Below are 25,295 nucleotides of genomic sequence, written 5' to 3' on the forward strand. Positions count from 1 at the left end.
CAGTCGTTTTATGTTATTATTTATTAAATCAATCATTTGTGTTTGGTTATAACAATAGTTTAAAAAATGCAGGTGTCTTCGAATTTAAGAATATTCTTACTGAAAACTAAATCTAAATCTTACTGAAGTATCCAAACGAATTTGTAAGGGACGCAGTAAAAAAATATATCTTGGTCAGATGACAGGCGCCATTTTCAAATTTGTTTAATCGATCATTCTGGTATTACGAGAAGATTTTACTTTAAACATATGAATTAATTAAAAGATTAAACCATGAATAAGACACCGAAATTATCTGAATTAAAACAAAGCGAAGAAAGAATGAGAACACAAGCAAAAAAAATACTACGACAGAAGTCCTCGGATATCTTGAAAAAACAAACGCATTTGTTCATGCATGACAAATGCCTTACAAAAATAGTGAGTATCCAATATTTGTTATAGTCAGCTATTTCATATATCATTGTATTGTAGGTATTCAAACTTCTGGTATTCTTGAAAGCCTTTATTAATAGTTAAAGAAATACAATCACATTTTGTTAGGAATTATAACATTGTTCTCACTAGTTTTTACATCATGACAATTCACACCACAGTCATTCTTTTTCATAGACTAACAACCCTACATTTTTTAAATGTCATAGACTATAAATTCCTAACACCTTCTCCTATTTTTAATATATGAACATAAATTAAAAATACCTTATAATTACTTCAGAAACACATCAGTTTTCAAAACATTAACTTAAACAAGTTTTCAAAACATTAACTTACACACTTCTAATTATAACTCTCAATTTACACAACAACTTTATCGCAATGAAATTTAAATTTTTCTTTATATAGTGGTTTCGTCAACATATCCGCTATCTGATAATTTGTAGGACAATATATAACATCTAAATATCCTTTCTTATAATTTTCGTGTATAAAATAAAATCTCACATCTATATGTTTAGATCTCTTGCTGAATGAACCTGTTTTAATCAATTGGATAGCACTCTGGTTATCAATATTCAAACTAATCTTAATACTGCTACCAATTAATTCACTTATAAAAGTCTTTAAGTATAAACACTCTTTAACGCAATCTGCTGCTGCTATATATTCCGCTTCAGTTGACGATAGACTTACTATCGGCTGTCTTTTGGAGCACCAAGCTATAGGTCCACCTGCCAACATTATTATGAATCCTGTTGTACTTCGTCTGGTCTCTGTACAACCTGCATAATCTGAGTCACAATATGCATGCAATCTTGTAATATCTTTCCCAGCATTATACAAAATCCCTTTATCTCTCGTTCCATTCAAGTACTTCAACACCTTCTTTACTGCTAATATGTCTTGCCTTGATGGATTTTCTACCTTTTTACTTGCTTCATTCACAGCTTGACTGATATCTGGTCTTGACCTGGTTGACAAATACAATAATCCACCAACTAGTTCTCTGTATGGGAAATTTGACGTAGCCACCTTAGATTCATTTTCCTTTCCCACAATGCATGGAGTATCTGCAGCTTTGGAATCATACATATTATATTTTCTAAGTAATTTTTCTGTATAATTCTGCTGATGCAACAAGATGCCTTGTTCTGATCTTTTTATTTCAAAACCTATATAGTTTTGAGGTTGTTCATATGTTTTTAAGATAAATTCTTTTTCCAATTGATGCAAGATCTGTAATAACTTTTCCTTGTCTTTTGATATGGCCAAACCGTCATCAACATATATAGCCAATATTATAGTTTTGTCTTCATTAAAAAACACACACTGATCCGACTTTGAAGCTCTCAGTCCAAGTTTCCTTAAAGTTTCTGTAAATCTTTTATTCCATGTCATTGGTGCCTGTTTTAGCCCATATAGTCCTTTCTTTAAATGACAAATTTTATTAGGCTGTCTTTCATATCCTTCAGGAATATACATAAATATGTCTTCCTTTAACTCGCCATACAAAAATGCTGTTTTCACATCAAAAGTTATCATTTCATATTCCTTTGAAGCAGCAATTGCTATTAATGATTTTATTGCTGATTGACTTACTACTGGACTATATATTTCTTGATAGTCAATGCTTTGCTGTTCGAAGCCTCTTGCTACAAGTCTTGCTTTGTAAGTACCATTTTCTTTTATACAAAATACCCATTTACTTGACAATATCTTGTGTCCTTTTGCTCTTCCTACATCAACTATTTCCCATGTATTGTTACTTTCCAATGATTCCTTCTCCGAATTTATGGCCTTCTCCCAATTATTCTTTTCAGCAGACTTCATGACTTCATCATACGTAAGTAATACATAATCTTGCAGGTAAGCTGGTTTTTTCCGTTGTCGTTTTGTATTTATAGTTTCTATAGTTTCTATCTCTGCAGTATTACTTTCTTTATTTTCATCATTTTCTACTTCATCAATAATATCTGGGATGTTATCTTCTATTACATTACTTTGTTGTTCTAACTCTTCTATTTCATAATAACTGTCATCACTTTCTTCTTCTTGATTTATTTCTTCTTCATTATTACCTGGTATTATTTCTGTTATCACCGAACTTCCTGTTTCTTCATATTTTTCTCCAATTTTCTTATTATTATTAATTATAACAATATCCCTTGCTATTTCAATTCTTCTTTCTTCTTTATTCCACAATCTATATCCATTATTAGTATATCCAATCATGATTAACTTTTTGCTTCTTGGATCTAGTTTCTTAATATTCGAATGTAATTGTTTAGCATATACTATTGAACCAAACTTGCATATATTAGATATATTAGGCCTTTTACCATGCCACATCTCATAAGGTGTCTTATTCTTCAAGGATTCACTTGGTAATCTATTTATAATATAAGTAGAACAGTATACAGCTTCACCCCACATTTCTTTATCTAACCCTGAATCAAATAGTAATGCTCTGGTTTTATCTAATAATGTTCGATTTAGTCTTTCTGCTTTACCATTTAGTTGTGGTGAGTATGGTACTGTATAATCTAGTTTTATTCCCTTTTCAGTATACCATTTTTTAAAATCATTGCTTGTGTATTCACCTCCATTATCGCATCTTATGGTAGATACCTTTTCTGTTCTCTCTCTTTCTGTTTCTTCTATATAATGTTTTAAATTTTCTTTAACTTCATTTTTATATTTAAGCAAGTATATTTTTGTAAAATGAGTATAATCATCCATGACGGTTAAAACATAACTATAGCCATCATACGTTTTGTTTTCGAACGGTCCACATACATCAGTATGTAATAATTGAAGTGGTCTACTGGCTCTGTTTCTTACTGTGTTAAATGGAAGTCTTGTTTGTTTAGCTTGTGTACAGATTTCACATTCGTCTATTTGCCTTAATCCATTTATTTTTATTCCATCTGCCACATCTGGTAATATATCTAGTATTTTCTTTCCTGGATGTCCAAGTCTTTGATGCCATTCTAAGGCAGTGCCATTTTCTTTCATTAACAGTGTTTTTTCTTGCATATTATTATCATCCAAATTAATTTTATATAAACCGTTTTCTTTTTTTCCTGTTAATATTAATTCTGACTCCTTATATATTTTTACATTATCTTTGGTAAATATAACCACTCCTTGATTGTTTGTAACTGCATTAACCGATAATAAATTTTGTGATAAGTCAGGAACAAGCAGGGTATTATTAAGAGTACATTTATTGCCAATGACTTTACCAGTCCCTTTCACCTCTATTGTTTCTTCATTTGCAGTCAAAACAGATGATGGTTTGCATTCAAAAAATTTTAGTATGTCTACATTTTTGGTCATGTGTGCAGTACACCCAGAGTCTACAACAAATTCTTTCAGTTTTGGTTCTTGAATTTCACCGTTTGTAAAAAATGCCTTTTCTATTCTTTTGTTACTTTTTTCTTCATTCTCATTCTTATTCTTATTTTTGAAAAAACAATTTTCTTCTCTGTGATTAATTTTTTTACAGATTGAGCACTGTTTATTTTTAAACTTACAGTCTTTATCTTCATGGTTGTCCCTTTTGCAGATACTACAGGCTCTACAGTCTTTCTTCATGTGCCCTGTTTTGTTACATTTGAAACATTTTATTGCATTAAACTTTTTCTTTGATGTAGATGAAGATGTAGCTTGAAATGCTAGCTGCTTGTCACTTTCTTTTGCTTTCAACATTCGATTTTCTTCAGCCAGAAGTCTGTTTGTTAAATTTTGAAGGGTTTTCTTATCGTCTGCCATGCATTCCCAAGAAGTTATAAAATAGTTTAAATTATTTGGTAAACAGCTTAGTATTTTGGATATGACCATTTCATCATCTATTTTTGTTCCTAGCTGACTTATACGAAATTGTAAATTTTCTATTTCACTTATTAATTGGGAAAGCGATTGACTCTCTTGTTTCTTATATGTGAAAAACTCTTGTAATAATGCATCTTTGTTTCTTTGCTCAGAACCTTCGAATATTTCACATAATTTTACGTACATTTCACGTGCACTGTTACAATTAATTATGTGACCTTTTAGTTTCTTATCAATACTGCTTATGATAATTCTTTGCACCTGAGCATCTTTGATACTGAAGTCACTTTTCTTGTCATCTTCTTTTGTTTGTGCAATTGTTTTTGCAAGATTTGCCGCTTTTAAGTGTATATTGAATTCAAATTTCCACAATAAAAATGTTTCCGCATCTTTTAATTTTTCTATCTGTATTATCTCAGGTTTTTCCATTTTTTAGTTTTTCACCGTTTTTTATTTTCTTCCTTGTTATTACTGTTTTTTAGTTTTTTTTTCCCTTGTTTTTTATGTTGGGTTTTTCATTACCCAATCCCGGTTTTTAATTTTTTCTTCTCGGGCGTTCTGGGCCCATAACCTATTGTAGGTATTCAAACTTCTGGTATTCTTGAAAGCCTTTATTAATAGTTAAAGAAATACAATCACATTTTGTTAGGAATTATAACATTGTTCTCACTAGTTTTTACATCATGACAATTCACACCACAGTCATTCTTTTTCATAGACTAACAACCCTACATTTTTTAAATGTCATAGACTATAAATTCCTAACACATTGAACCTCGGCAAAATATGAATCATTTTTTATTTGTCTCTTGCAGCCTGTACCCAAGAATCCAAATCACGTAGTTTATGCATACTACCATAACAACCAAATATCGAAAATCGAAAATTTCGAAAATTTATACAACATCACCCATTTACACTTGCAATGGAATAAAATTACCAAACTGGAAGGTTTGGAAGCCATGCACTGTTTAAAAAAGTTGTATTTGGGCAATAACAAGATCAGCGTAGTAGAAAATTTAGAGGGATTGAGATATTTAGAAGAATTGCATATAGAAAAACAGAATTTGGACGGTTCTGATGCCTTATGCTTTGACCCGAGATCCATCATTTATATTGGTGTAAGTATAAACCCTAAAAACTTATTATCACCACTATTATTCTGCCCTTTTCTCAATTTCATTCGGAATATGTCCTAATTCCTTTGATCTTTATTTTCCATAAGTAGGTACACATGTGACTGGTCATATCACATCTAAAAGTCTTGACTTTTGTTCCACTATCTAACAAACAACGAAACTTATTGTTGCATACGATTTTATCGTGCTTTCAGGCCTCGCTAAAAATACTAAATGTATCCGAGAACAAATTGACTGACATGGCTTGGGCGAAGCCTCTGAGGCGACTCGAAGTCCTTATAGCAAAGAAGAATATGCTGCATGATTACCAAGTAAGTCTTTTGGATGTCCTTTATCATATATTTATAGTAAGGTGCTTCATAACTGGGTGGATTGATGAGGTCAGATAGGCAGTCGCTCCTTGTAAAACTCAGCTGCATTCTGTTGGACTGAAAGTCGACCCCAACATTTTTGGGAAAAGGCTAGGTAGATAAGGAAGTTGCTTCATAAAACTGAACTGAATTGGTTCAGCCGAACGTGGTATAATCATCTTTTCAATCTATTCTTTTGCCAATGCTTTTGAATTTTTTTATTTCAAAAGATCCGTTTAGTTGTATTAAATGCGTATTCTTCTATTGCACTGCAGTCTACTGCTGACGAGCTTTGCACGCTGTTGGGGCTAGTGGACATCAATTTCCTGGGCAATCCCATGACAAGGAAACACCGGTATAAGGAGACCATCATTGCGAGGTGTTCGCAACTGCGTATGTATTGTTCTTGCTGGTAAAAGTACTTTCATTTTAAGTCCTAGCAAGTCAAGCTGGACAAACTATCGGACGCGGCTTGTATGTAGAACACGACCAAAAAGCTCGTACGAGGGTATTGTCGAGTTTCATTCACGGGTAGAAAACGTAGAGCACACGCGCGAAAAATGCGCTGTTGGGGTTGAAATGCTCCAGTTCTTGATTCGCTTTCTAATACGTGATAGTTTTGCTCTGGGCCTGGGCCAATATATAAGGCCAAATTATGGTAACAGCCATAGCCTTTTAGCCACAAAAAGAATTTACACTATATATTTCTTGTACTCAGCTGAATCCGGTTAGACTGGAAGCCGACCCCAACATGATTGGGAAAAGGCTCGGAGGATGATGATATTTCTTTTGCTTAATCTTGCAGGGGTATTGGATACAGTATCCATCCACAACACTTCAAAAACCTTCATGCGTAACTTCGACAAAATAGTCCGTCTGCGTCAGCTACATGAGAAGAATAAAATCGAGACAACCCGGAAAGGGGTGGACGAATTCTTCGATCTCAACATGTTGCCCGGACCAAGAGCTCAAAGTGCTCTTTCTATTTCTGAGATATCTAATGTGAAACCTAAACGTACGTCCTAAATCTTACTATCCTAGAATTCTCAATTAATTATATCGCTGTATTAAAAGACATCTAATCTTTTGTTTATTTTGTTATGCAGCAGTGACAGCCTTCGATTCCACATACGCGTTTATGCCACGAGCGTTTTGGCGAACGCGAAAAAGCCCATCACCGCGCGAGGGCATCGCACCCCCAATGGAGCCCCCACCGCCACCGAAACAGCCCTTATCTGAAAACGAAGGCTTTCCTATAAAGGGCATATTGAAAAAACCTATGCCTATGAAATATATTTAAATATTTGTACTTAATATAATTATTTTGTAACTAGTATTTATATGATAAATCACGTGTGCCTTATTATATTGTTCTGATACCAAAAATTGTATTGTTTTTTATGCTCCCGGGATCATCAATACGTTATCGTTCCATTTAGGTACTTTTAAAACTATGGACATGACTAGATCAAGGCTGTGCCTAATTTACTTTTGATGTCACATTTACATATTACCTTATGAAGCTCGTAATGTAAACACTCGTGTACCTACTCACTTATGTAGTCACCTGTGGACAAGCCCTTTCTCGAAATTACATTACACTTATAATTTTTATTGAATTATTAATGTACACACTATACATATATACAAACTTAAGCTACTTATCTTTATACAAAACTATATACAAAATGTATATAAACATAAAACATAATATAAAAGAGCATCGATCAGGCACTTATAATTAATTTCGTCTCGCCTTTCTAACACGGTTTTGTACGAAAACTACTGGGGCCCGATTCTCCTAAGTTAATAATGTCAAAATCGAATAGAAATCGAATCGCAATATGATCGCAATAGCAGTTTTAACCATATCGGGCATTCTGCTACTAATATAAGACCAATCGTATTCCAACGACATTCGACATTCGATTGGTTTGCGATTGGTCTGCTATTTTGGTGATTTTGGTCTGTGTGTCTGTGAATCTGTTTACAGATAAAAATATAATTGTGAACGCAACATTTATTATTTGTCATCAGTGTCATTGTCATCCACTGTCAAAAACAAAAAGGTTATGTTTACAAAAATGATTTAATTTTTTTTAACAATAATAGACACTAAATATAAATTAAACACAATAAAATAAACACAGAAATCATGGATAACGTATTAACCGCAGCTTACCAAGTTTTAAATGAGGAATCTACAGGTAAATATTAACAGAAAACTGTCTTGAGTTTATGATTTGGTTCCGAGTAAGGAGGTTAACAAGTTTTTATTATTTTAGCGTTATATTTAGGCAGTGCAATAGCAGAGACGGTTGTTTTAGAGCCTCTGCAGTTCCATAGAGACTTTGTATCGAAAAATATTCCTGTGATAATACGAGGTGGTTGTTCAAACTGGCCAGCGGTCTCTAAGTGGAATGCCGCCTATTTCAGGTAGGAAATGGCTTTATAGCGGAATTTCGATCATTGTGACCTTTTAAAACCTCTACCTCGATCTTATAAACGCTCAACAACACGCATGCCCAGCGCTGGGAGTGTGTAAGGACCAATCTCCACAGCTTGGGGGAGATTGTTGTCCAGCAGTGGACGTTTTTAAACTGTAATGACGACCTTATAAAAGAGACGACTAAAACCTATTGAGACTTTTGTGTAACAAAAGTATGATTTTACTTGTTAGAAGTGAAAAAAAAAAGTTTTAAAGTTAGAAGCACAATTTCTACAAATTGGTCCCTCATCCTTGAATTATCCCTTAAAATTAGGTACTTTAATATACACATTACATTAAATAAACTAAAGAACATATTAATTCAAGGTGTATATATATTTTTCAGGAAAACCATGCCAGATAAGAAGGTAACAGTAGCAATTACTCCAAATGGTTTAGCCGATGGTATAACTAAGAATGGGAAAGGAGAAGAGGTATTTGTCACTCCTTGTGAAGTTCAAATGACTATGTTAGAGTTTTTGGACGGCTTGAAGCAAAAGAAGTAAGTTACCATAATCTTCTTCTTTCGTGTTGATGGCATGTCTTATAGAAAGACTACACTTTGTCAGCCCAATATGCCACCACAGTGAGAGTTACTATAGTAATTTAGTATGTCTTGCCATGTCACATTTTTGGTGCACAATTCTAGATCAATAAAAGAATGTGGTGTAATGATGGAGAACAAGAACTTTCTATTTATCTTACGCTTTACATGAGAAAACAGTTCAAATCAATCTTTTTTGTATGAAACTTGACCTTTTTATTTTTATATTTATTAATTATTCCTTTATTTCAAGCAACTAGGTCTATAGAAAATACACAGACAATATTATACTGATAAACTAACACATAAAATTATAATTATGATATTAGTATAATCGTTTAACACCTTGTATGCCAGTGCAATCCATGCGAGACAATAGATTTTCTATTGTTCTCAAATTAGCGGCATTCAAGTAGTTAAGTACTTATTCTATAAATTATTAATAAAAGAGATTCTTATACACTTCCAGAAAGGACTACATCCAGTACATACAAACACAGAACTCCAACCTGACAACGGACTTTCCGGAGCTGCTACCGGACGTGTTCACAGAGATACCGTTTGCCAGTGAAGCGTTTGACAAGACACCTGATGCTGTCAACTTCTGGATGGGGGATGAGAGAGCTGTTACTTCTAGTAAGTAGAGAACATGTTTACTTCTGTACTAAGATAATAAAGAGAAAAATTAGGAAAAAGTACCCTAAAGGCTGCTACTACTACTAGACCAATTTGAACAGTTCTTTCACTGTTGGGAAGCTGGGCTATCCCTGAGTAACATAGGCTATATTTTGTCCGGGTGCCGAGCGTAGTTTCCCCGAGGCGCGTGTGAAATTGGTACACAATTGAATGGACATGGGCCACTTTTTAGCCAGGTATGGGAAGTTCGTCCTCAGCACGTGTTGGATCTCGGGAGCAGCCAGTTATACTTACCTAGATATTGGTTGCTAAAGTTAGTTAAAAACAGTAATAACTAATTCTCTCAGTGCCGCTTATAAGTGCGTTCAGAGAGCTCTTAAAGCACAATTTTGTGTGTACAGCATGTCTTCTTCCACACCTAAAATTTTTCTAAATATTCCAGTGCACAAAGACCCCTACGAGAACATATACTGCGTGATAGACGGCTACAAGGACTTCATTCTCATCCCTCCCACTGACCTACCATTCGTGCCATACAAAAGGTACCCTCAAGCTGAGTTCACATACAAGGATGGCAAGTGGGATATAGTACCGACGGAATCTATGGGAGTCGGCAAGCAGACAGATACGGGGCAGGAAGTTGGGTTAAACGAGGATGTTGATCACGCTGAAGGATTGCCTTGGATTAGTATAGGTGAGATTTTGAATTTCAACTTGCCAAGAGTGTCTCAGCAGCGGCGGCCCTAGCTATTGCGAGGCTACGTGCGGCAGGTATATGCGAGGCCCTTTGTCTTACGTGAAAAGTCTCATTTAATAAAATTTTATTTTTACTACAGTTTATATTTAGAATCACAAAATTAACTAATATTAAAATGATCTGATGCTTGCGACTTTTCTTAAGACTAAAATTTTTAATTAAACCAGAGTAATCGAATGAGCAATGTCATTTTCAAGCATAGCAAGGGCTGAAAGTCGATCTTGTGACATCGAATTCCCTAAACATGTTTTAATAATTTTAAGCCTCGAAAAACTGCTTTTTCGATATTGTTATTTTATTATTCGAATTCTCAAGACTATTTCGGTAGTGGGATTTTCAGTTAAATTATTTTCTAATATATACAGCCTTGGCCAAAAGTATTGAGCACCTATGACATCTTTCAGTTTTATGCGGAGTATCAAACAGAAATAAAACAAAACTTTTTTTTTATTTGTAATTTACTATTTATTCATTGAAAATTAATATTTTGTGGGTCCACCCTTTGCCTTTATTACAGCAGAATTTTTTTTGGTAAACAGCTAACAAGATTTTTACAGTCTTCAGCAGTAATCGCGTTCCATTCTAGGCGCAGGTAGCGTTTCAATTCTTCTCTGTTGTTAATTGTGTGGCGCCTAACTCGACGCTTTAATAAACCCCATAAATGTTCTATGGGGTTCAGATCTGGCGACTGGGCAGGCCAGTCAAGAAGCTCTATGCTATTTTCCCGAAACCAAGTCATAGTGCGGGCAGATTTTTGGCAAGGCGCGTTATCCTGCTGGCATTTATCACTATCCATGTTCGTGTCACCGAAAAGTTTCGTGAATGAAGGCAGCAACGCAGTTTCTAGCACATTTATGTACTTAGAAGAGTCCATGCGGCCCTCACACACGAACAATTCGCCAACTCTAGAATCGGTCATGCAACCCCAGGCCATTATACTTTAGAGACTTACTCACCTCAAAGTTTCATTCGTCTGACCACACAACATTTGACCAAACTTCAGCGGTGAAAGTTCGGTGTTGTAAGGCCCATTTGTACCGAGCTTTTTTGTTGCTCTCGGAGAGCCATGTCTTCTTCCTAGCTTTACAGCCTTTCAGACCAGCTTCCTGAAGCCGTCTACGAGTAGTTCGAGCAGAAATTGTTTTCTTCATTTGTTCTGAAAACTCAGCAGCGAGCTCTGAAGATGTTTTTTTTCCTATTTCTTAATGACTCTCTCAGTAACTGACGATCCTGACGGCCTATGGTGATGCGTTTGCGCCCGGCTCTCGGTCTATTTTGATGTGATCCGGTATCAGAGAATCGCTGAATAGCATAATGCACAGATCGGCGCGAACATTTCACAGTTTTGGAAATCTCTACTTGTGATTTCCCTTGCCCGTACAGAAGCTGTATCTGCACTCGTTATTCTAAAGAAAGTTCGTTTCATTTTGGCTTATCGCAACTATAACACTTAAAACTTTGAAATAAAATACCAAAGGCGCACTAGATCACTGGATGTTGTTTTAACGAGCGATGGTAGCGAACTAGAAAATAAATTCAAAAATTGTAAAAGACACATTTTCTTGAACCCAGGTGTTTTATTGTCAACTGCGGCATAAGTCATTGTTTTAAAATCTTTATAGATAACCGATAAAAGAATACTTCAACGATAGATTCGGGTTTCTCCCATAATTACCGTGATCTAGCGAAATTTGTAAGGTGCTCAATACTTTTGGCCAAAGCTGTATTTCAGCACCGAGATAATATTCAGCTCTTCGTATAACTGATTCAGGGCCGTCTCTAGTTCATGTAGCGACCGGGTGCAATCATGACCCAAGCGCCTTCTACGTATTGAAAGATTGTGACTTGAGTAGTTCAAACGTCGTAAATAAGAAAGTTCATACGGAAACTAAGAGTTATTTTCTTTTTCGGCTAAAAAAGGATGAAAAAAACAAAAGATGTGGAAAGTAAAGCACCCGCGAGCGTAGCGAGCGCAAAAAATTTTGAGCTTTGGGTCACTGAAGCACCTAAACTTGTACAACAAACAACAGTGCAAGGTGAATCGCGAGCGTAGCGAGCGTGCAAATTTTTGAATTTTGGGACATAAAATCAAGTTAGGAGAAAAGGTACTACTGTCAAGTGAACAGCCGCGAGCGTAGCGAGCGCGAATTTTTTTAAATTGTTTGTTTAAGGACTCTCAAATTAAACTCGGAATTAAGCACAAATAAAAAGAATCCGTGACTGGATCGAGAGCCAGTTGTTTTTGTTACGTTGGTGTTCCAACTTTTTGTTAAATTGAGGACTCAAAAAGTAAAAGCAGAATGAATTAGAAATAAAGAAAAAATGCATTTTTTTTCTTTGACCAGATATATATATTTTTTATATTAGTGTGAGTTATAGCGCGAGGCCCCCCCAAGCGCGAGGCCCTGTGCGATGGCACAGTTCGCACACCCCTAGGGCCGCCACTGTGTCTCAGGCCAGCGTGGCCAGTGTAAGATTTCGTACTTTCCTGTCGGTCACAGCTAGTTTCCCCACTTAGCCGGAAGGGTGCGAGCGTCCTCTAGCGAGCGTGAGCAATTACCACCAAAGTTGATAGTAGGGTTTGTCAAAAGCGACACATGCATGACTGCCTCTTCAGATACTAGAGACACAGGTAGACTGGTTTTATTACTAAAAATAATGATTAATATTACCAAAACAATTGATAAGACGCTGTAATGCAATTCTATAGAAAAATTAATTTAAGCCTAAGTTTTAAGTTGTTTGACTACATTATTGATGTTCATATCCATAGAACAAATGTGAAATTATTCATTTTAACCGACTTCCCAAAAAAGAGGAGAGAATTTATATGATTTTTGTCTTCCAGATCCCCTAGCCCCCAATTTAACAAAGTACCCAGAGTACAAGAAAGCTCACGCGTATAAAGTTCGCGTGAAAAAAGGCGACTGTCTATACCTGCCTAGTCTATGGTTTCACCACGTGCGGCAAAGTCACGGCTGCATCGCGGTCAACTATTGGTATGACATGGATTTCGACGTTAAATACTGTTACTTTAAAATGCTGGAGAAATTATGTGGGAAATATTGAAGAAACTTGATAGAAATGAAGAAAAAAATTGCAATATGAACATTTTGTATGGAAGTCCTTACAAATCACTGTGTGATAAAGCGCTAGTTAGGAAAATACCTTAGGGAGAAATATATAGTCATAATTTTAAGCTACGCAAATTGTTACCTATTTATACAAAATTGTTAATAAAACCACGAAAACATATTTCACGTTATTTTATTAAACAAAACAAAACCAAACTAGAAATGAATATTAACGAGGCTGGCTTCACGAGTCTTGACGAGTCCTTGCCGTGCATGCGAATGTTCTGAAACCAACGAATTAGATGTGAATTTTTGAGTTCACATCTATACTAATATTATAAAGCTGAAAAGTTTGTTTGTTTGTTTGTTTGAACGCGCTAATCTCAGGAACTACAGGTCCGATTTGAAAATTTATTTCAGTGTTAGATAGCCCATTTATCGAGGAAGGCTATAGGCTACTTTTTATCCCGGTACGGGAAGTAGTTCCCACGGGATGCGGGTGAAACCGCTGGCAGAAGCTAGTCTATACTAATATTATAAAGCTGAAGAGTTTGTTTGTTTGTTTGTTTGAACGCGCTAATCTCAGGAACTACTGGTCCGATGTGAAAAATTCTTTCAGTGTTAGATAGCCCATTTATCGAGGAAGGCTACTTTTTATCCGGGTTCGTTCGTTTTATCCCCATGTTCAGGTTCCCATGGGACGCGGGTGAAACCGCTGGCGGAAGAAAAAGTACATGACCTGGGTTTCAGTTTAGGGTCTCCCCACATTTATCACCGTACGAGTGCGTATCAACACACTACTCGACATCGCCGGTCAGCTACACAAACGGCTCGTTTCACCGTCAGCCACGCCGCGCGACGCGTCGTCCGAGCCGAGCCGATGCGAATGGTATCTATTAGTAACACCCTTATTACGAAAACATACCTAAAGGCTTTTTTGACCGGTGTTAGCCAATTTCGCGTTGATAAATGTAAGTAGAGACCTTTACCATAATATCCGGATAGATGTTGGACCGTGGCATTATGAAGTCAAGCTTGCATTGTCCGCGCGGCGAACACACGCCGACGACATTCTGAGTGACGCACGCGCTGCCGGTCCGCCAGGCACGCAATACCGTCTCGTTGCACGAGTAGTCCTCGCATAGACGGATTGTTATGTTCGCTGGAATTAAAGACAATGTTTTTTAATTTACAATGTCATGGCATCGCGAATCCGTGTTAAGTTTAGTGGGCTCGCCTTTTACAGGTATAACCTGATTTACCTGACCTGAACTACTAGGTACTTATGTTTCAAAAGTCAAGTTAACAATCATTAAGCAGATATAGTTATTGTTTTCGAGCACATCATGTCTCCGATGATGTACTCCGGTCTTCTACCTGCCAAGTTACCAAGTTATTCAGGTGCAATATGTTATTAGTTCCATTCCTCTCTATCAGCCGTCACACTAATATCAGTGTCCACCATAGTCTTCTCAAACCCGGTCCCACCATAATCTTCTTTCATCATAGGTACTTCAGACTAAGACCTATCACCAAATTTGCAAAACCTGCAAAAATTTAACAAGTACTTCATCATCATCTACCATAATATACTTACGTCCCCTATAATCCTCGTCAGGCCAATTGTCAGGTATTGGCTTGTCGCTGGCCAGTCTCTCGCGCACCACCTCCTCGGCGCCCACGCATTGGAAGCGGCCGCCGACCACGGGTACTTCGCAGCAGATACCGCACAAGTCCATATCGCCCAGCAATGATGACTGTTGAGGAAAATCTAGCTATATTTTTTTAGGCAGGATCTCCAACAAAAGATGTACATGTACTTAACATGACACAGGTATGACAAAATAGGAATATTATCGGTGTACTCCTTCACTTACAGGAGACCACAGATCCTATACCTACATATCTGTAGGCTAAGAGATAAAATTAGGAAGGCTCTAAATGTAGAGTTGTACTCGAAAAATTCAAGATATACTGGGGTACCTACCTACGTATATTTTCTTCTAGAGGTGTTACACACTTCGAAGAATACGTTTCGAAGAATATGCATAATTTTGTATCTAGTCACTTACCAGTACCTACATAAATTTAATAGAATCGTATGATAAAAACAGGGGCTTGAGTCTGCTAATTTTACTTAAGCGACATACGATTGAGATATCCAATCACGACGCAATTACGACTGAAGCGTAGGTACGTGGTAGGTATTCCGCTATTTTTAGGGTTCTGTACCTCAAAAGGAAAAAACGGAACCCTTATAGGATCACTTTGTTGTCCGTCTGTCTGTCTGTCTGTCTGTCTGTCAAGACCCTTTATTTCTTTTAAATAAACGTTTTTATTTTTATCCTTTTCTATGATTCAATAATTAATCATATTGTCTGCAAAAGATTTATGATTACAATATGATTGCAGAGCAGACTACCCCATAATAAATCAAATGACCGACTAATGAAATGTCATTGGAATACGATTGGTCTTAGGTAGGTATATTAATAGGTAGCAGAATGCCTGCTTAGGTTAAAACTCCCCAATTGACGCATTACTACATTAGCAGAATCAGGCCCCAGGTATATTTCCAAGCAGATAAACTTAGTCCTCATTAAATACAAGTAGAATAAACACACACACAAGAGATAAAAGATCCAACTAATGTGTCCCTAAGTGCATGATGTTCGAGTTTACACTCAATGAAGAACCCAAATCGTTGCCAAGTTCCGAGTAGGAAGCTAGGAAGATGTCGGCGACTATTCTTACCTGTATAAATCCCCTTCTGGGTTGTTGTTCGTGTTTCTTCAAACACTCGCATTCCCGGAGCCCTAGACGGGCGCATTCAGCCGCGTGGCAGGACCCATCCGGCAGACACCTGCCGTTGAGCCCACAGCGACAGTCGGACGATAGGACTGGGCACGTACACTCTTGATCCTGAGTCCTGCAGTCCTGGAAGAGATGCAGTGTTTTAGATACGAAGGAGGTACATTGGAAAATGTAGGTTTAGTTGACTTTGATTTTTTTTTAATCATGAAGTCAAAAAGAGACAGTTTAGGTAATAAAATAAGCCTGATGATAAAATCCTTTGCTCAAAATTAGATCCTACTTAGGTCGTAGTAACTATTAAGTAATCTGTGCTTAGGTATCATTTTCCAAAGGGATTAGATAAGATACCCGTCCGCAGCCTAATTTGAATCCTGGTAGGTAGGTACTGAATAAACCTCAACAAATGCTTCCCTTTCACATTAAAGTCAGAACCAATTCACCACGAAATCACAAAGTCAACACCAAAAAACGAAGGCCAAGGTCCAATTTAGATTTCCAATACTTATAGCAAAATGGGTCGCTACGCCAACCGGCTCAGTTTTAACAATGTTGATTCAAAATGGCCGAATCTTTGCTTAAACAAAGAAGCTAGAGGCACGTTCCTCTGATTTAAAGGATGAATAATATTTAGAACACCATTAAAGCTGGAGTAAATAACTGTTCCAAGTTACGACACGAATTTCTGCCAAGCTTTGAGATGGTCACGGAGTCTAGATTATTTTTGAAGGTCTTAAGACCCTATTTATTTTGGGAAAATACCTAGCTCTTGTTCTTCAGTAAAACAACCAGCAAACAACCAATTGATTTCTGTAAATATTATTGTTTGTGAACTTCATCGTAACTATCCCAACACTATTAAACTCGTGTCTTCAGTATGGTAGGTGAACTAATTGTGTTACAAGGTCTCAACCTAATGGGATCTTAGCTTAAAATGTGCTTAAGGAAAGCTTCGATATTGTTCAATAATCTCCTAATGAGCTGTCATTTCAAAATTAACGTTGTTCATTCGTATGACCACTTAAAACCGGACAGAAGCTAGTTGAAAACTTCGAGTTCGAAAGAAATTAGTGCTTTTTTATACGGCCCAAGAATTAAAAAAAGTTAAGCATATATTCTTTACTTGGTTTTACTGTTTGGACATTTAATCAACAACGATAGATGCACTATATACTCTTTCACACCTTATTTATTTAAATAAAGCTTAATTATATTGAGTTTGTTGTAATGAGTTACCTCGTTACCTAATCGAGATTGTCGAACTAGCTAGGCTTATCGTTTCCTAAATATATTGCCATCTAAACGTCCTAAAGGACGAGACTTGATAGGTATTTTTAGGCACCTATTTTAAATAATTTCCAAAATCTACAAACCTTAGCTAGGTGATTACAATAAGATTGTAAAGCTACAATAAAACTACAAAATTAATGAATGAATTTATTACACCAAAATACAATGAGCATTTTCTACAAAATATTGTAAAAAATAGTAAAAGTTATATAAAAATAAAAACAAATAAAAATATAAAAAAAAATACAATAAATATAAAAAATACAATGAAAAAAAAGTAAAATACAATGGCGTTCAAAAAAAACATTTTACATAGATAACAATGAGTATAGATATTAGGATTATACTACTAACAATACCACTCTTTATGAGGTCGGCTAGCTGGCATTTCGCAGTGCAACATAACCCTTGTGACGGGTGACACATCGCCGAAGGTGCCACTGAACATCCTTCTTTGTGCAATGTTCTGGAACAAAAATTGATAGTAAATAAGTCCTTTATATAAGTTTTTTTTTATGGTAGCTCGTAGCCAAGTTACAGCCGCAGAGGTCGAACGATCATAATATAGGTAAAGTTGAAGATACGGGTTGAAGAGGTCAGTAAAACACTGGTGCTTCGCTGCTTTGGTTGCAACTGGTTAGACTGGAATCCAACAACTTAGGTACTCAGGAAAATGTAATGCAGGTGAGTTGGGTATGATCAACATAATGGGAAGGTACCCTTCTTCGAAGACCACAGCGCCACCACCTCGAGGCGTGCAGCACGGGTCCTTGTGGATGCAGCGGGACGGCAGCCCGCAGTCACACGCCTCGCCTTTTTCTACTATACCTGCAACATTAATGAAGCTTTAATTGAAATACAAAGTAAGGGGTGGAAAACCTACGTCTACGATATGTTTTCCTATTCTAACACTATTCTAGAATTTACCATTTGAAATATGGAATGACCTTTGTACCTACGTATTAGATGTCAAAACAAGGTCTAAATATAGAGTAACATTAAACCTTATAAAAAGGTCAAGTGAAAACAGTTACCTAGCAGCAGTTAAAAAATAAACTTTACCATTCCCGCAATAAGGTTGATCTTCCTCCAACAGACAATAGCTCATGCTGCTGAGCGTGGCTGCGATCAGGCGCTTGCTGCACAGCGAGAACTCGAAGTTCATCCCGTTGATGGCCGTGGAAGACTGGGAACCCATCAGGTACCCGCGACACTCGGGGTCCGGGAAGTTGTCGTCGTGGTGCGCGCCAAAACTGTGGCCTGAGGAAATGAGGAACTGATGTATTGACTGATGTACTGTGTAATTGATGAGTAATAACTCAATATCCATTTCGAGTGTGATGCAGTTGCAGAGAAAAATACATGTTGACAAATAAATCCCTCTTGACATCGTATAATTGACAGAGAGGACGAGGAATTAAAACTAAACGTTTCAGTTTGCTTAGTGAAATTTATCAAAGCCTTCTAAATGATTTTTGCCTAGATGCAGGTCGATTCCAAGCTTTCATTCGGGCCGAAAATTTTCAAGGGCATTTTTTTATCTACATAATACCAAGCTCTATCATTGGCTGACATCCTTGGCAGTCGTTACGGGTAGTCAGAAGCCAGTAAGTCTGACACTAAGAAGTATTGGGTTGCTCGGGTAACTGGGTTGAGGAGGTCAGACAGGCAGTCTTCTTAAATCTCTTAAGCTCTTTTTAAATCACTGGCAGCTGCATCCGGTTAGACTGGAAGCCAACCCCAACATAGTTGGGAAAAAAGGCTCGGGGGATGATGATGAATACCAAGCTCTTACCCATTTCATGAGCTAGCGTAAGGGCAGCGATCCTCTCAGGCACCCTGGCCTTCTCGTCGGTGGTAGCATGTGCGATGGCCAGGGTGTTGAAGGAGCGACCATACGCGCGCCGGTCGCACAGTCCACCCGCTGCGCCGCCCACGCCTCCGCCCAGAGACGTGAAACTAACGAAACGAAAGCGAGAAGGAAACTTAGGTTCACTTCCTTAAGAATTGTATATATGTTGTAAGTAGGTATGTGGATAAAAGTCTGAAATCACCAATCTGCTTCGCAAAGTGGGATGATGAACACCCATTCCCTATATTTTTTCACTATAATAAAAAACTCGTATAAAAAGAGAACCCTCTCGTGTTCATAAAATCAATAATAAGAAATCTTTGTCTCACCTTAAGCCCAAAGTCCTATTATGGAAGGCGTGGCCAGAGAAGGCAACTCCTAGACACACTTCAGACAGGCGGCGCAATCTGGCGAACCTCATCAGGTAGCTTCTGCCGTCTATTGCCTTGTCTGTCAGAAGATCCCCGAACACTCGCGTGTTTGTCTCGTCTGACGTCAGCACCAGAATGTACTTCACTGAGAAACCTGGACATTTACACATTAACAGCATTTCAAGGAAGACATTAATTGTTTTTTATTTAAGATGATGTCCACTTGTTTGATAAGTATGATCTCCGGTGGTGTCGGATTGCCGTCCCATCGGGCTATGAGAATAAAGGATCTGTGTCTGCGCAAATGCTTGTGCATTATAATATGTCCTGCGCAGTTGGCTAATCCCCTTTCATGAGAACAGTCGCCGTAGCCGATAATCGGCTAGGAGGACATCAAGTATCATTATTTTTCATTTCGTATGGGACCTCCTTTCTAGGCAAGGCATAGGTATTAACGTTTCTTTATTTAGAAGACTAGTTTATTGTGTATCTATGTATCTTACCAATGTTATCTGGCACACCATCTTCATTGAAGTCAGCATTCCTAAATATAATATCGGCTTGAGCGACCGCATGCATCATTCGTCTCACAACATGCTTCAAACTGGAGTTGGCATCTTTCTCGAAGAACTCCTTATCAGCCAGGAGTAGAAGGTCACAGATCCTCGCGCGAGCCACGCCAGGAACTCTCTGACGATCTTCTATTCGGAAGGGGAAGAAAGGAACGCGATCTAACATTTTGTACTGAAAAGGAAAATGAGGGCTTAGATATTTTGGATGCCAGAAATGTATTAAAACTATGATCCGATAGCCAGAAATTAAATGATGTAAGTTATAAATATTGACGTTTCTGCATTGAATCATGAATAAGCTCTGTCAGTATAAAAACGAAGTATTGACAACTCGGAATCTATATATTTATCCTATTATCCCCAATCCCCAATCAAGAATTCTATCCCTAGAATTCTTTATTGGGGTATTTCCTGATTACAATTTTATTTTGTGACTTTAATAAGTCTTTTCTTAAGGCAAACATACCTATCCCTAGTACCTACTTAACCAAAGATACCAATGCTGCAAGGAGTTCACTATAATAAGCCGTCATCTTCACCTGATCACCTGTGCATATTCGCGTCGGGACCGTGGCGCCGCCATATTGTCGTCTTCAAAAGCCCCAAAGAATTTCTTCGGGTCATCATAGCCATAGGGGTCTGCGTGAAGTGTTCTGTTTCCTGAGAAATATGTACAATTGAATATTTCTCTTCATGTTTTCTTCATCACCGACTACCGATTTAAAGTAAGTATCCTTCGGCTTGTTAAACTCAAAAACAATGACACTGTTTGTTTTGGATAGACGCTAGAGTAAATTGTATGTAGGCAAAAATAACAAAGTATAAGAATATTAATGAGTTTGTTAAGATAATAAAGAGAATACCGTACATAACTTTCAAAATTACGATCGAAAGTTAGAAATTACAAACCTCAAAAGTTTGTGATATTTTGCAGTTTATATTTCAAGGTCTGGAAAGTTTTGTCGATATGAAAATCGCATTACCATCAAATGAAAGTAAGTAGTCGGTTTCAACATACAATAGGCAACAAATCAATGATTACATCTTTCAATTACCTATTACTCTTTCAGTACGCGGTTAAACTGGTTTTCGTCGGATCGCGTAGTTGACAATCTCATATCCTGTGCCAAAGATAAGGAATAAAATACCAACTACTATAAAATGCGCACCCAAATGTAATACTCCATAGAACTGCAGATCTTCCCCGATGTAGCCCTCAGCTGTGCCAGAAGACGGGTCTTCTACGGGAAAGCCGTATGCCATGGTGATGTCAGATAATGGGAAGCCGCCTTTGTCCAGGATCTCATCTTCAGGTTCCAAATATAAAGTTGTGTGATGTGATGCTAGGGTCGATGCGCCTTAGACAAAATATCATCATTTAATCTTTAATTACTTACCCTTACTTAATGTTAAATGCGAAAATGATTCGGTAGTGGTTGTCGCACATTCATTTAAAAAAAACTGACCAACTGAAATAAAATTTGCTGCAGATGGTCTATTAGGTAGTGAGCCTGAGAAAGGACGTGGGCTAGTCTTTGCTAGGGAGCAGGATTTCCTTCGGGGCGTTGGTGGAATTCACAGAACAGAGTAGTGGTAGTAGTTTATACTTTAGGACTTATGTTTTAGAAGATGAAATTTTTGATAGTATTCCTTCAATTTATTGGCAATAAAATTCAGCGTTAAAAGACTGTATTTAAGTTTACCAAGAGGCTGCAACTTCAAGCACAGTAAATGCACTTCCTTTCCGAACTTAGCTTCTAAGACCTGGTACCCATACGCACTGCAGACAGTATGTTGCTGGTTCGTGATGTCCACGCCAGTCACACTGATCAGTAGACACGCACATACCACCAGAATTGAGGACATGGCACAATTTGGAATTTCATTTCATCAGGCCATATTTTCTAAAATGTGTTTGCTGCGTTACTTGTCAGAATGACAGAGTTTTTAAGTTTTCTGCATGACATGGGAACTTTATGATCGAAAAGTTTTAGATTGCATGTAAAGAGTTTTTATTCTGATTCTGTTTACATTATTATGGTCATATTTTATTTTACACACAAAGGCTTCAGTTCAAATAATAAGAGAGTTATTGATAAAGAAATTATTTTAGGTTCGACCCATATGGAAGACCTGTTTAACATGACATCAAGCAGAATACAAGGTAAGATTCTGCTGGATTCCTACCAAGCCGTACGGACGTTCAGTAGACATATACTTTTGGTCCCGAAATAGGGCCCTTACGGGCCCTCCTATGGTTCCTAGGGCCCTAGCTACAGGTCCCAGAGCTGAGATCTTTCTAAAACCGACCATTTAAGTGCCTAATGACCTAAATGAGTCTCCACATTGCATTCAAATGCTATTTTCATGGCGGCAGTCGTATAATTTGAATAATAATTATTCTGTTTAAATAAACGTGTGTTCCTTCATAGTGTATAGTATAATCGATCTGTGAGTTTGTCTGTCGCAAATATTATTATTTTAAAGTATCTATAGTTAATTATAGATACTTATATAAGAGGATAGGTGGGTTTTTAATTGAAAATCCAATGCTGCAATCAAAATGTTGGGCACATACATAAAACTTTTAAAAAATTGTTCGGGGCTAAACTTGGTTAAGCTAAGTTGGTAACCCAGTAAAATGAAAGAAAAAAGCTGTGATAAAATAATCAGTTTCTCTATTGAGCAATTGTTTTATTATTATGTTGATACAGTAACTTATTAATACTGACACACTGACACACATTTCATAAGTAATTGAAACGAAGATGCTTGTCATACTTATTGCGAGTTTTATAAAAGCGTGCTAATTTTATTTACACAGATAAATTATGTAACAAAAAATATATAATTTTATACATAATTTAGTACTATTGATTATGTTATTCAGACTTGAATTTATTAGCTATTTTTAACCGACTTCCCAAAAGGGAGGAGGTTCTCAATTCGTCGGGATCTTTTTTTTTATGTATGGTCACCGATTACTCGAAGACGTCTGGACCGATTTGCATTTTTTTTTTTCATTTTTCTTTTATGGTTAAACAGACGATTAAATCTAGGACCATACCGCGTTAAAAGCCTAGTATCTCGGTTCTCAAGTGTGTGCAAACTATATATAAATTAATTAGCACACGTGAAGCTTGCTAACAGCTTACTCCGAAGCTATGTCGTGTCTAACATCAGACGGGTAGCTAATGACAAGGAGCTTCGCAGACCTCGGATATAGGTAACGTAAAGATGTAGGGTATATGGATGTGACTACGACTATGTATGGCTGGACATTGTAATCTTTACCTGTGAAAGGAAAAAATCTCGAGAGATTTCACTCGCATCCCGTGGGGACTACTAAGTGCACCACGCGGATAAAACATATACCTACTTAGTCTAATTCGGTAGATGGGCTAAATATTTAAATCTGAAGTAATTTTGACAAATCAGACCAGTGGTTCTTAAGATTAGAATGCAGTCAAGAAACAATCTCAGCAGCTTTATAATATTAGTAACAATAAGTTTTAATTGAACATGTTCAAGTGAACATGTCTATGCAATCAAACTTTATTTCTGCATTCTCCTTATGTCAATCTCCAAACACTTTAACTATTCGTTCGCCCAGTCGAGTTTATTCATTCCTATTCTCCCTAACAATTAGTGCACATCCAGATTAAACTCTACATCCGTGTCTATCCTAGCTAAGCAATCAACATAAGCTAATACACTAACTTAGCGGATTCCAGGAACGGAAATAAGGGATCTTTTTTTAGAATTGTGACTAAGTTGTAACACCTCCCACTCTTTGTAACGGACTCATTAGAGCTTGTAACTTGGTCTAAACGTGAGGTTTTAAGCGCCTTCATCACTTTTAAATTAGTTTAAGTATCTACATGCTTAAGTTAGCGATTTTTATTGGAACTGTAATTACCTACTGAGCCCTATTCGGTTTATAGGTCTTCGAAGTAAAATCAAATAGGGACATGAGCTAGGTCATTTCAAAACATTTTGAAAATAATGATGGAGAAATTTTGTATGTCTCTACCGTCTGGTAGAGACATACAAAATTTCGGGAAACTCGGGACTATAGAGTCCCGGATTTTTGGGAGGCGAACGTGGGGCCGAAGCCAACACGCTGAAGCCCTTTTGAGACAACTTTAATGAAATGGTGACACAAAACCGGCGATTATCCCTATATACACTATAGAAATGTACCCAAGGACAATCCCCGGTTCTGTGCTAAACTATTGCTAACTATGGATGAAAACTACTTGGGCTATTGTGATGGACTAGGAATGAGGAAACTACGGGAACTATGGCACCTGCCGATGACAATGTATTATAATACATGTTAAAATGGCAGGTGGAGACTCGCCAACTCACTACTGGGCCCCCGGGAATCAGTCGCTAAATCGCAACAAGGGGGCAACAGGTACATGAGCGGCATGGAGAAATTTTTATTATTCAAAAATTATGACCAATTTTAGTTTTTATTATTCAATAATGTCGCGTAGGTACTTGCTTGAAGAAAAATTCAGAAAGGAAAAGTATCGATAGGGTATAGTTTTTTAATCTGTCTTTTTTTTTCGTAATAACTCGTTATTATCTTACCACCCTATTTTCGTACTTTTGCTAAAATAGTCATTGTAAGTCATTGTACGAATACTGCCGATTATTATCCGGAATGGTTAAAAATCGCTTGTAATTTATTATGTGCGTTTAATCTCCAAAGTTATCGAGTGAGCTCCCATTTATCATTTTGTTATAAATTATTATATTAACAAACTTAAGTTAAGGTGAAAGTTTAAAAAGGTTTATGTAGGTAACGATTACGGTATAATTTTATTAAAAGAATGCTTTTACTTTCTATGATAAATATTTTATACACATCGCGGCATCGTCCTATATAAAAAGTAAGTATATATATGTAAGGTAACGTATAAAAGGCAGCACGTACAAACTATAATATTATTTTAAAACACTGGTTATTTTCTCCTCTGATTATCAATTAACTTCTTTGTAAAAAGTAAAAGTAATAGTTTCTTCATATGTAGATTCTAAAGTGATTAATAACACACAGGTCAGGGGTTAAAGAAAGACACACAACACAGATAACACGAAATAAATTCCTAATCTCTCAGATACTCA

At 36.8% G+C, this 25,295-nt stretch overlaps 2 protein-coding genes across 2 annotated transcripts; one reads left to right on the forward strand and one right to left on the reverse strand.

Annotated features, from left to right (window-relative positions):
• The first annotated feature begins 5 nt into the window (after positions 1-5).
• On the forward strand, positions 6-13,444 carry LOC124641175 (jmjC domain-containing protein E). The gene is made up of 10 exons (XM_047179174.1): positions 6-420; positions 5,091-5,396; positions 5,609-5,725; positions 6,040-6,157; positions 6,570-6,779; positions 6,874-6,943; positions 8,599-8,754; positions 9,266-9,432; positions 9,875-10,126; positions 13,038-13,444. Exons 1-10 carry the CDS (start codon positions 274-276, stop codon positions 13,256-13,258), a joined length of 1,764 nt encoding a protein of 587 aa, XP_047035130.1. The 5' UTR covers positions 6-273; the 3' UTR covers positions 13,259-13,444.
• On the reverse strand, positions 13,441-20,325 carry LOC124641174 (disintegrin and metalloproteinase domain-containing protein 10-like). The gene is made up of 10 exons (XM_047179173.1): positions 20,091-20,325; positions 19,546-19,741; positions 19,160-19,323; positions 18,427-18,624; positions 18,084-18,192; positions 17,719-17,830; positions 16,018-16,200; positions 14,861-15,020; positions 14,247-14,425; positions 13,441-13,547 (listed from the first exon to the last, which is right to left on the reverse strand). The coding sequence occupies exons 1-10, from the start codon at positions 20,323-20,325 to the stop codon at positions 13,452-13,454; spliced, it is 1,632 nt and encodes a 543-aa protein (XP_047035129.1). The 3' UTR covers positions 13,441-13,451.
• Positions 20,326-25,295: the final 4,970 nt, after the last annotated feature.

This window comes from Helicoverpa zea, chromosome 22 (assembly GCF_022581195.2).
Source record: "Helicoverpa zea isolate HzStark_Cry1AcR chromosome 22, ilHelZeax1.1, whole genome shotgun sequence".
Classification (NCBI taxonomy): Eukaryota; Metazoa; Arthropoda; class Insecta; order Lepidoptera; family Noctuidae; genus Helicoverpa; species Helicoverpa zea.

Coding starts and splice junctions, on each gene's coding strand:
- LOC124641175 (XM_047179174.1), top strand. CDS start 274: ATGAATAAGACACCGAAATTATCTGAATTAAAACAAAGCGAAGAAAGA. Junction 5,397..5,608: donor GATCCATCATTTATATTGGT/GTAAGTATAAAC, acceptor TCGTGCTTTCAG/GCCTCGCTAAAAATACTAAA. Junction 6,780..6,873: donor ATCTAATGTGAAACCTAAAC/GTACGTCCTAAA, acceptor GTTATGCAGCAG/TGACAGCCTTCGATTCCACA.
- LOC124641174 (XM_047179173.1), bottom strand. CDS start 20,325: ATGTTAGATCGCGTTCCTTTCTTCCCCTTCCGAATAGAAGATCGTCAG. Junction 18,193..18,426: donor TCAACCTTATTGCGGGAATG/GTAAAGTTTATT, acceptor TTAATGTTGCAG/GTATAGTAGAAAAAGGCGAG. Junction 13,548..14,246: donor ATCCGGATATTATGGTAAAG/GTCTCTACTTAC, acceptor CGTTGGTTTCAG/AACATTCGCATGCACGGCAA.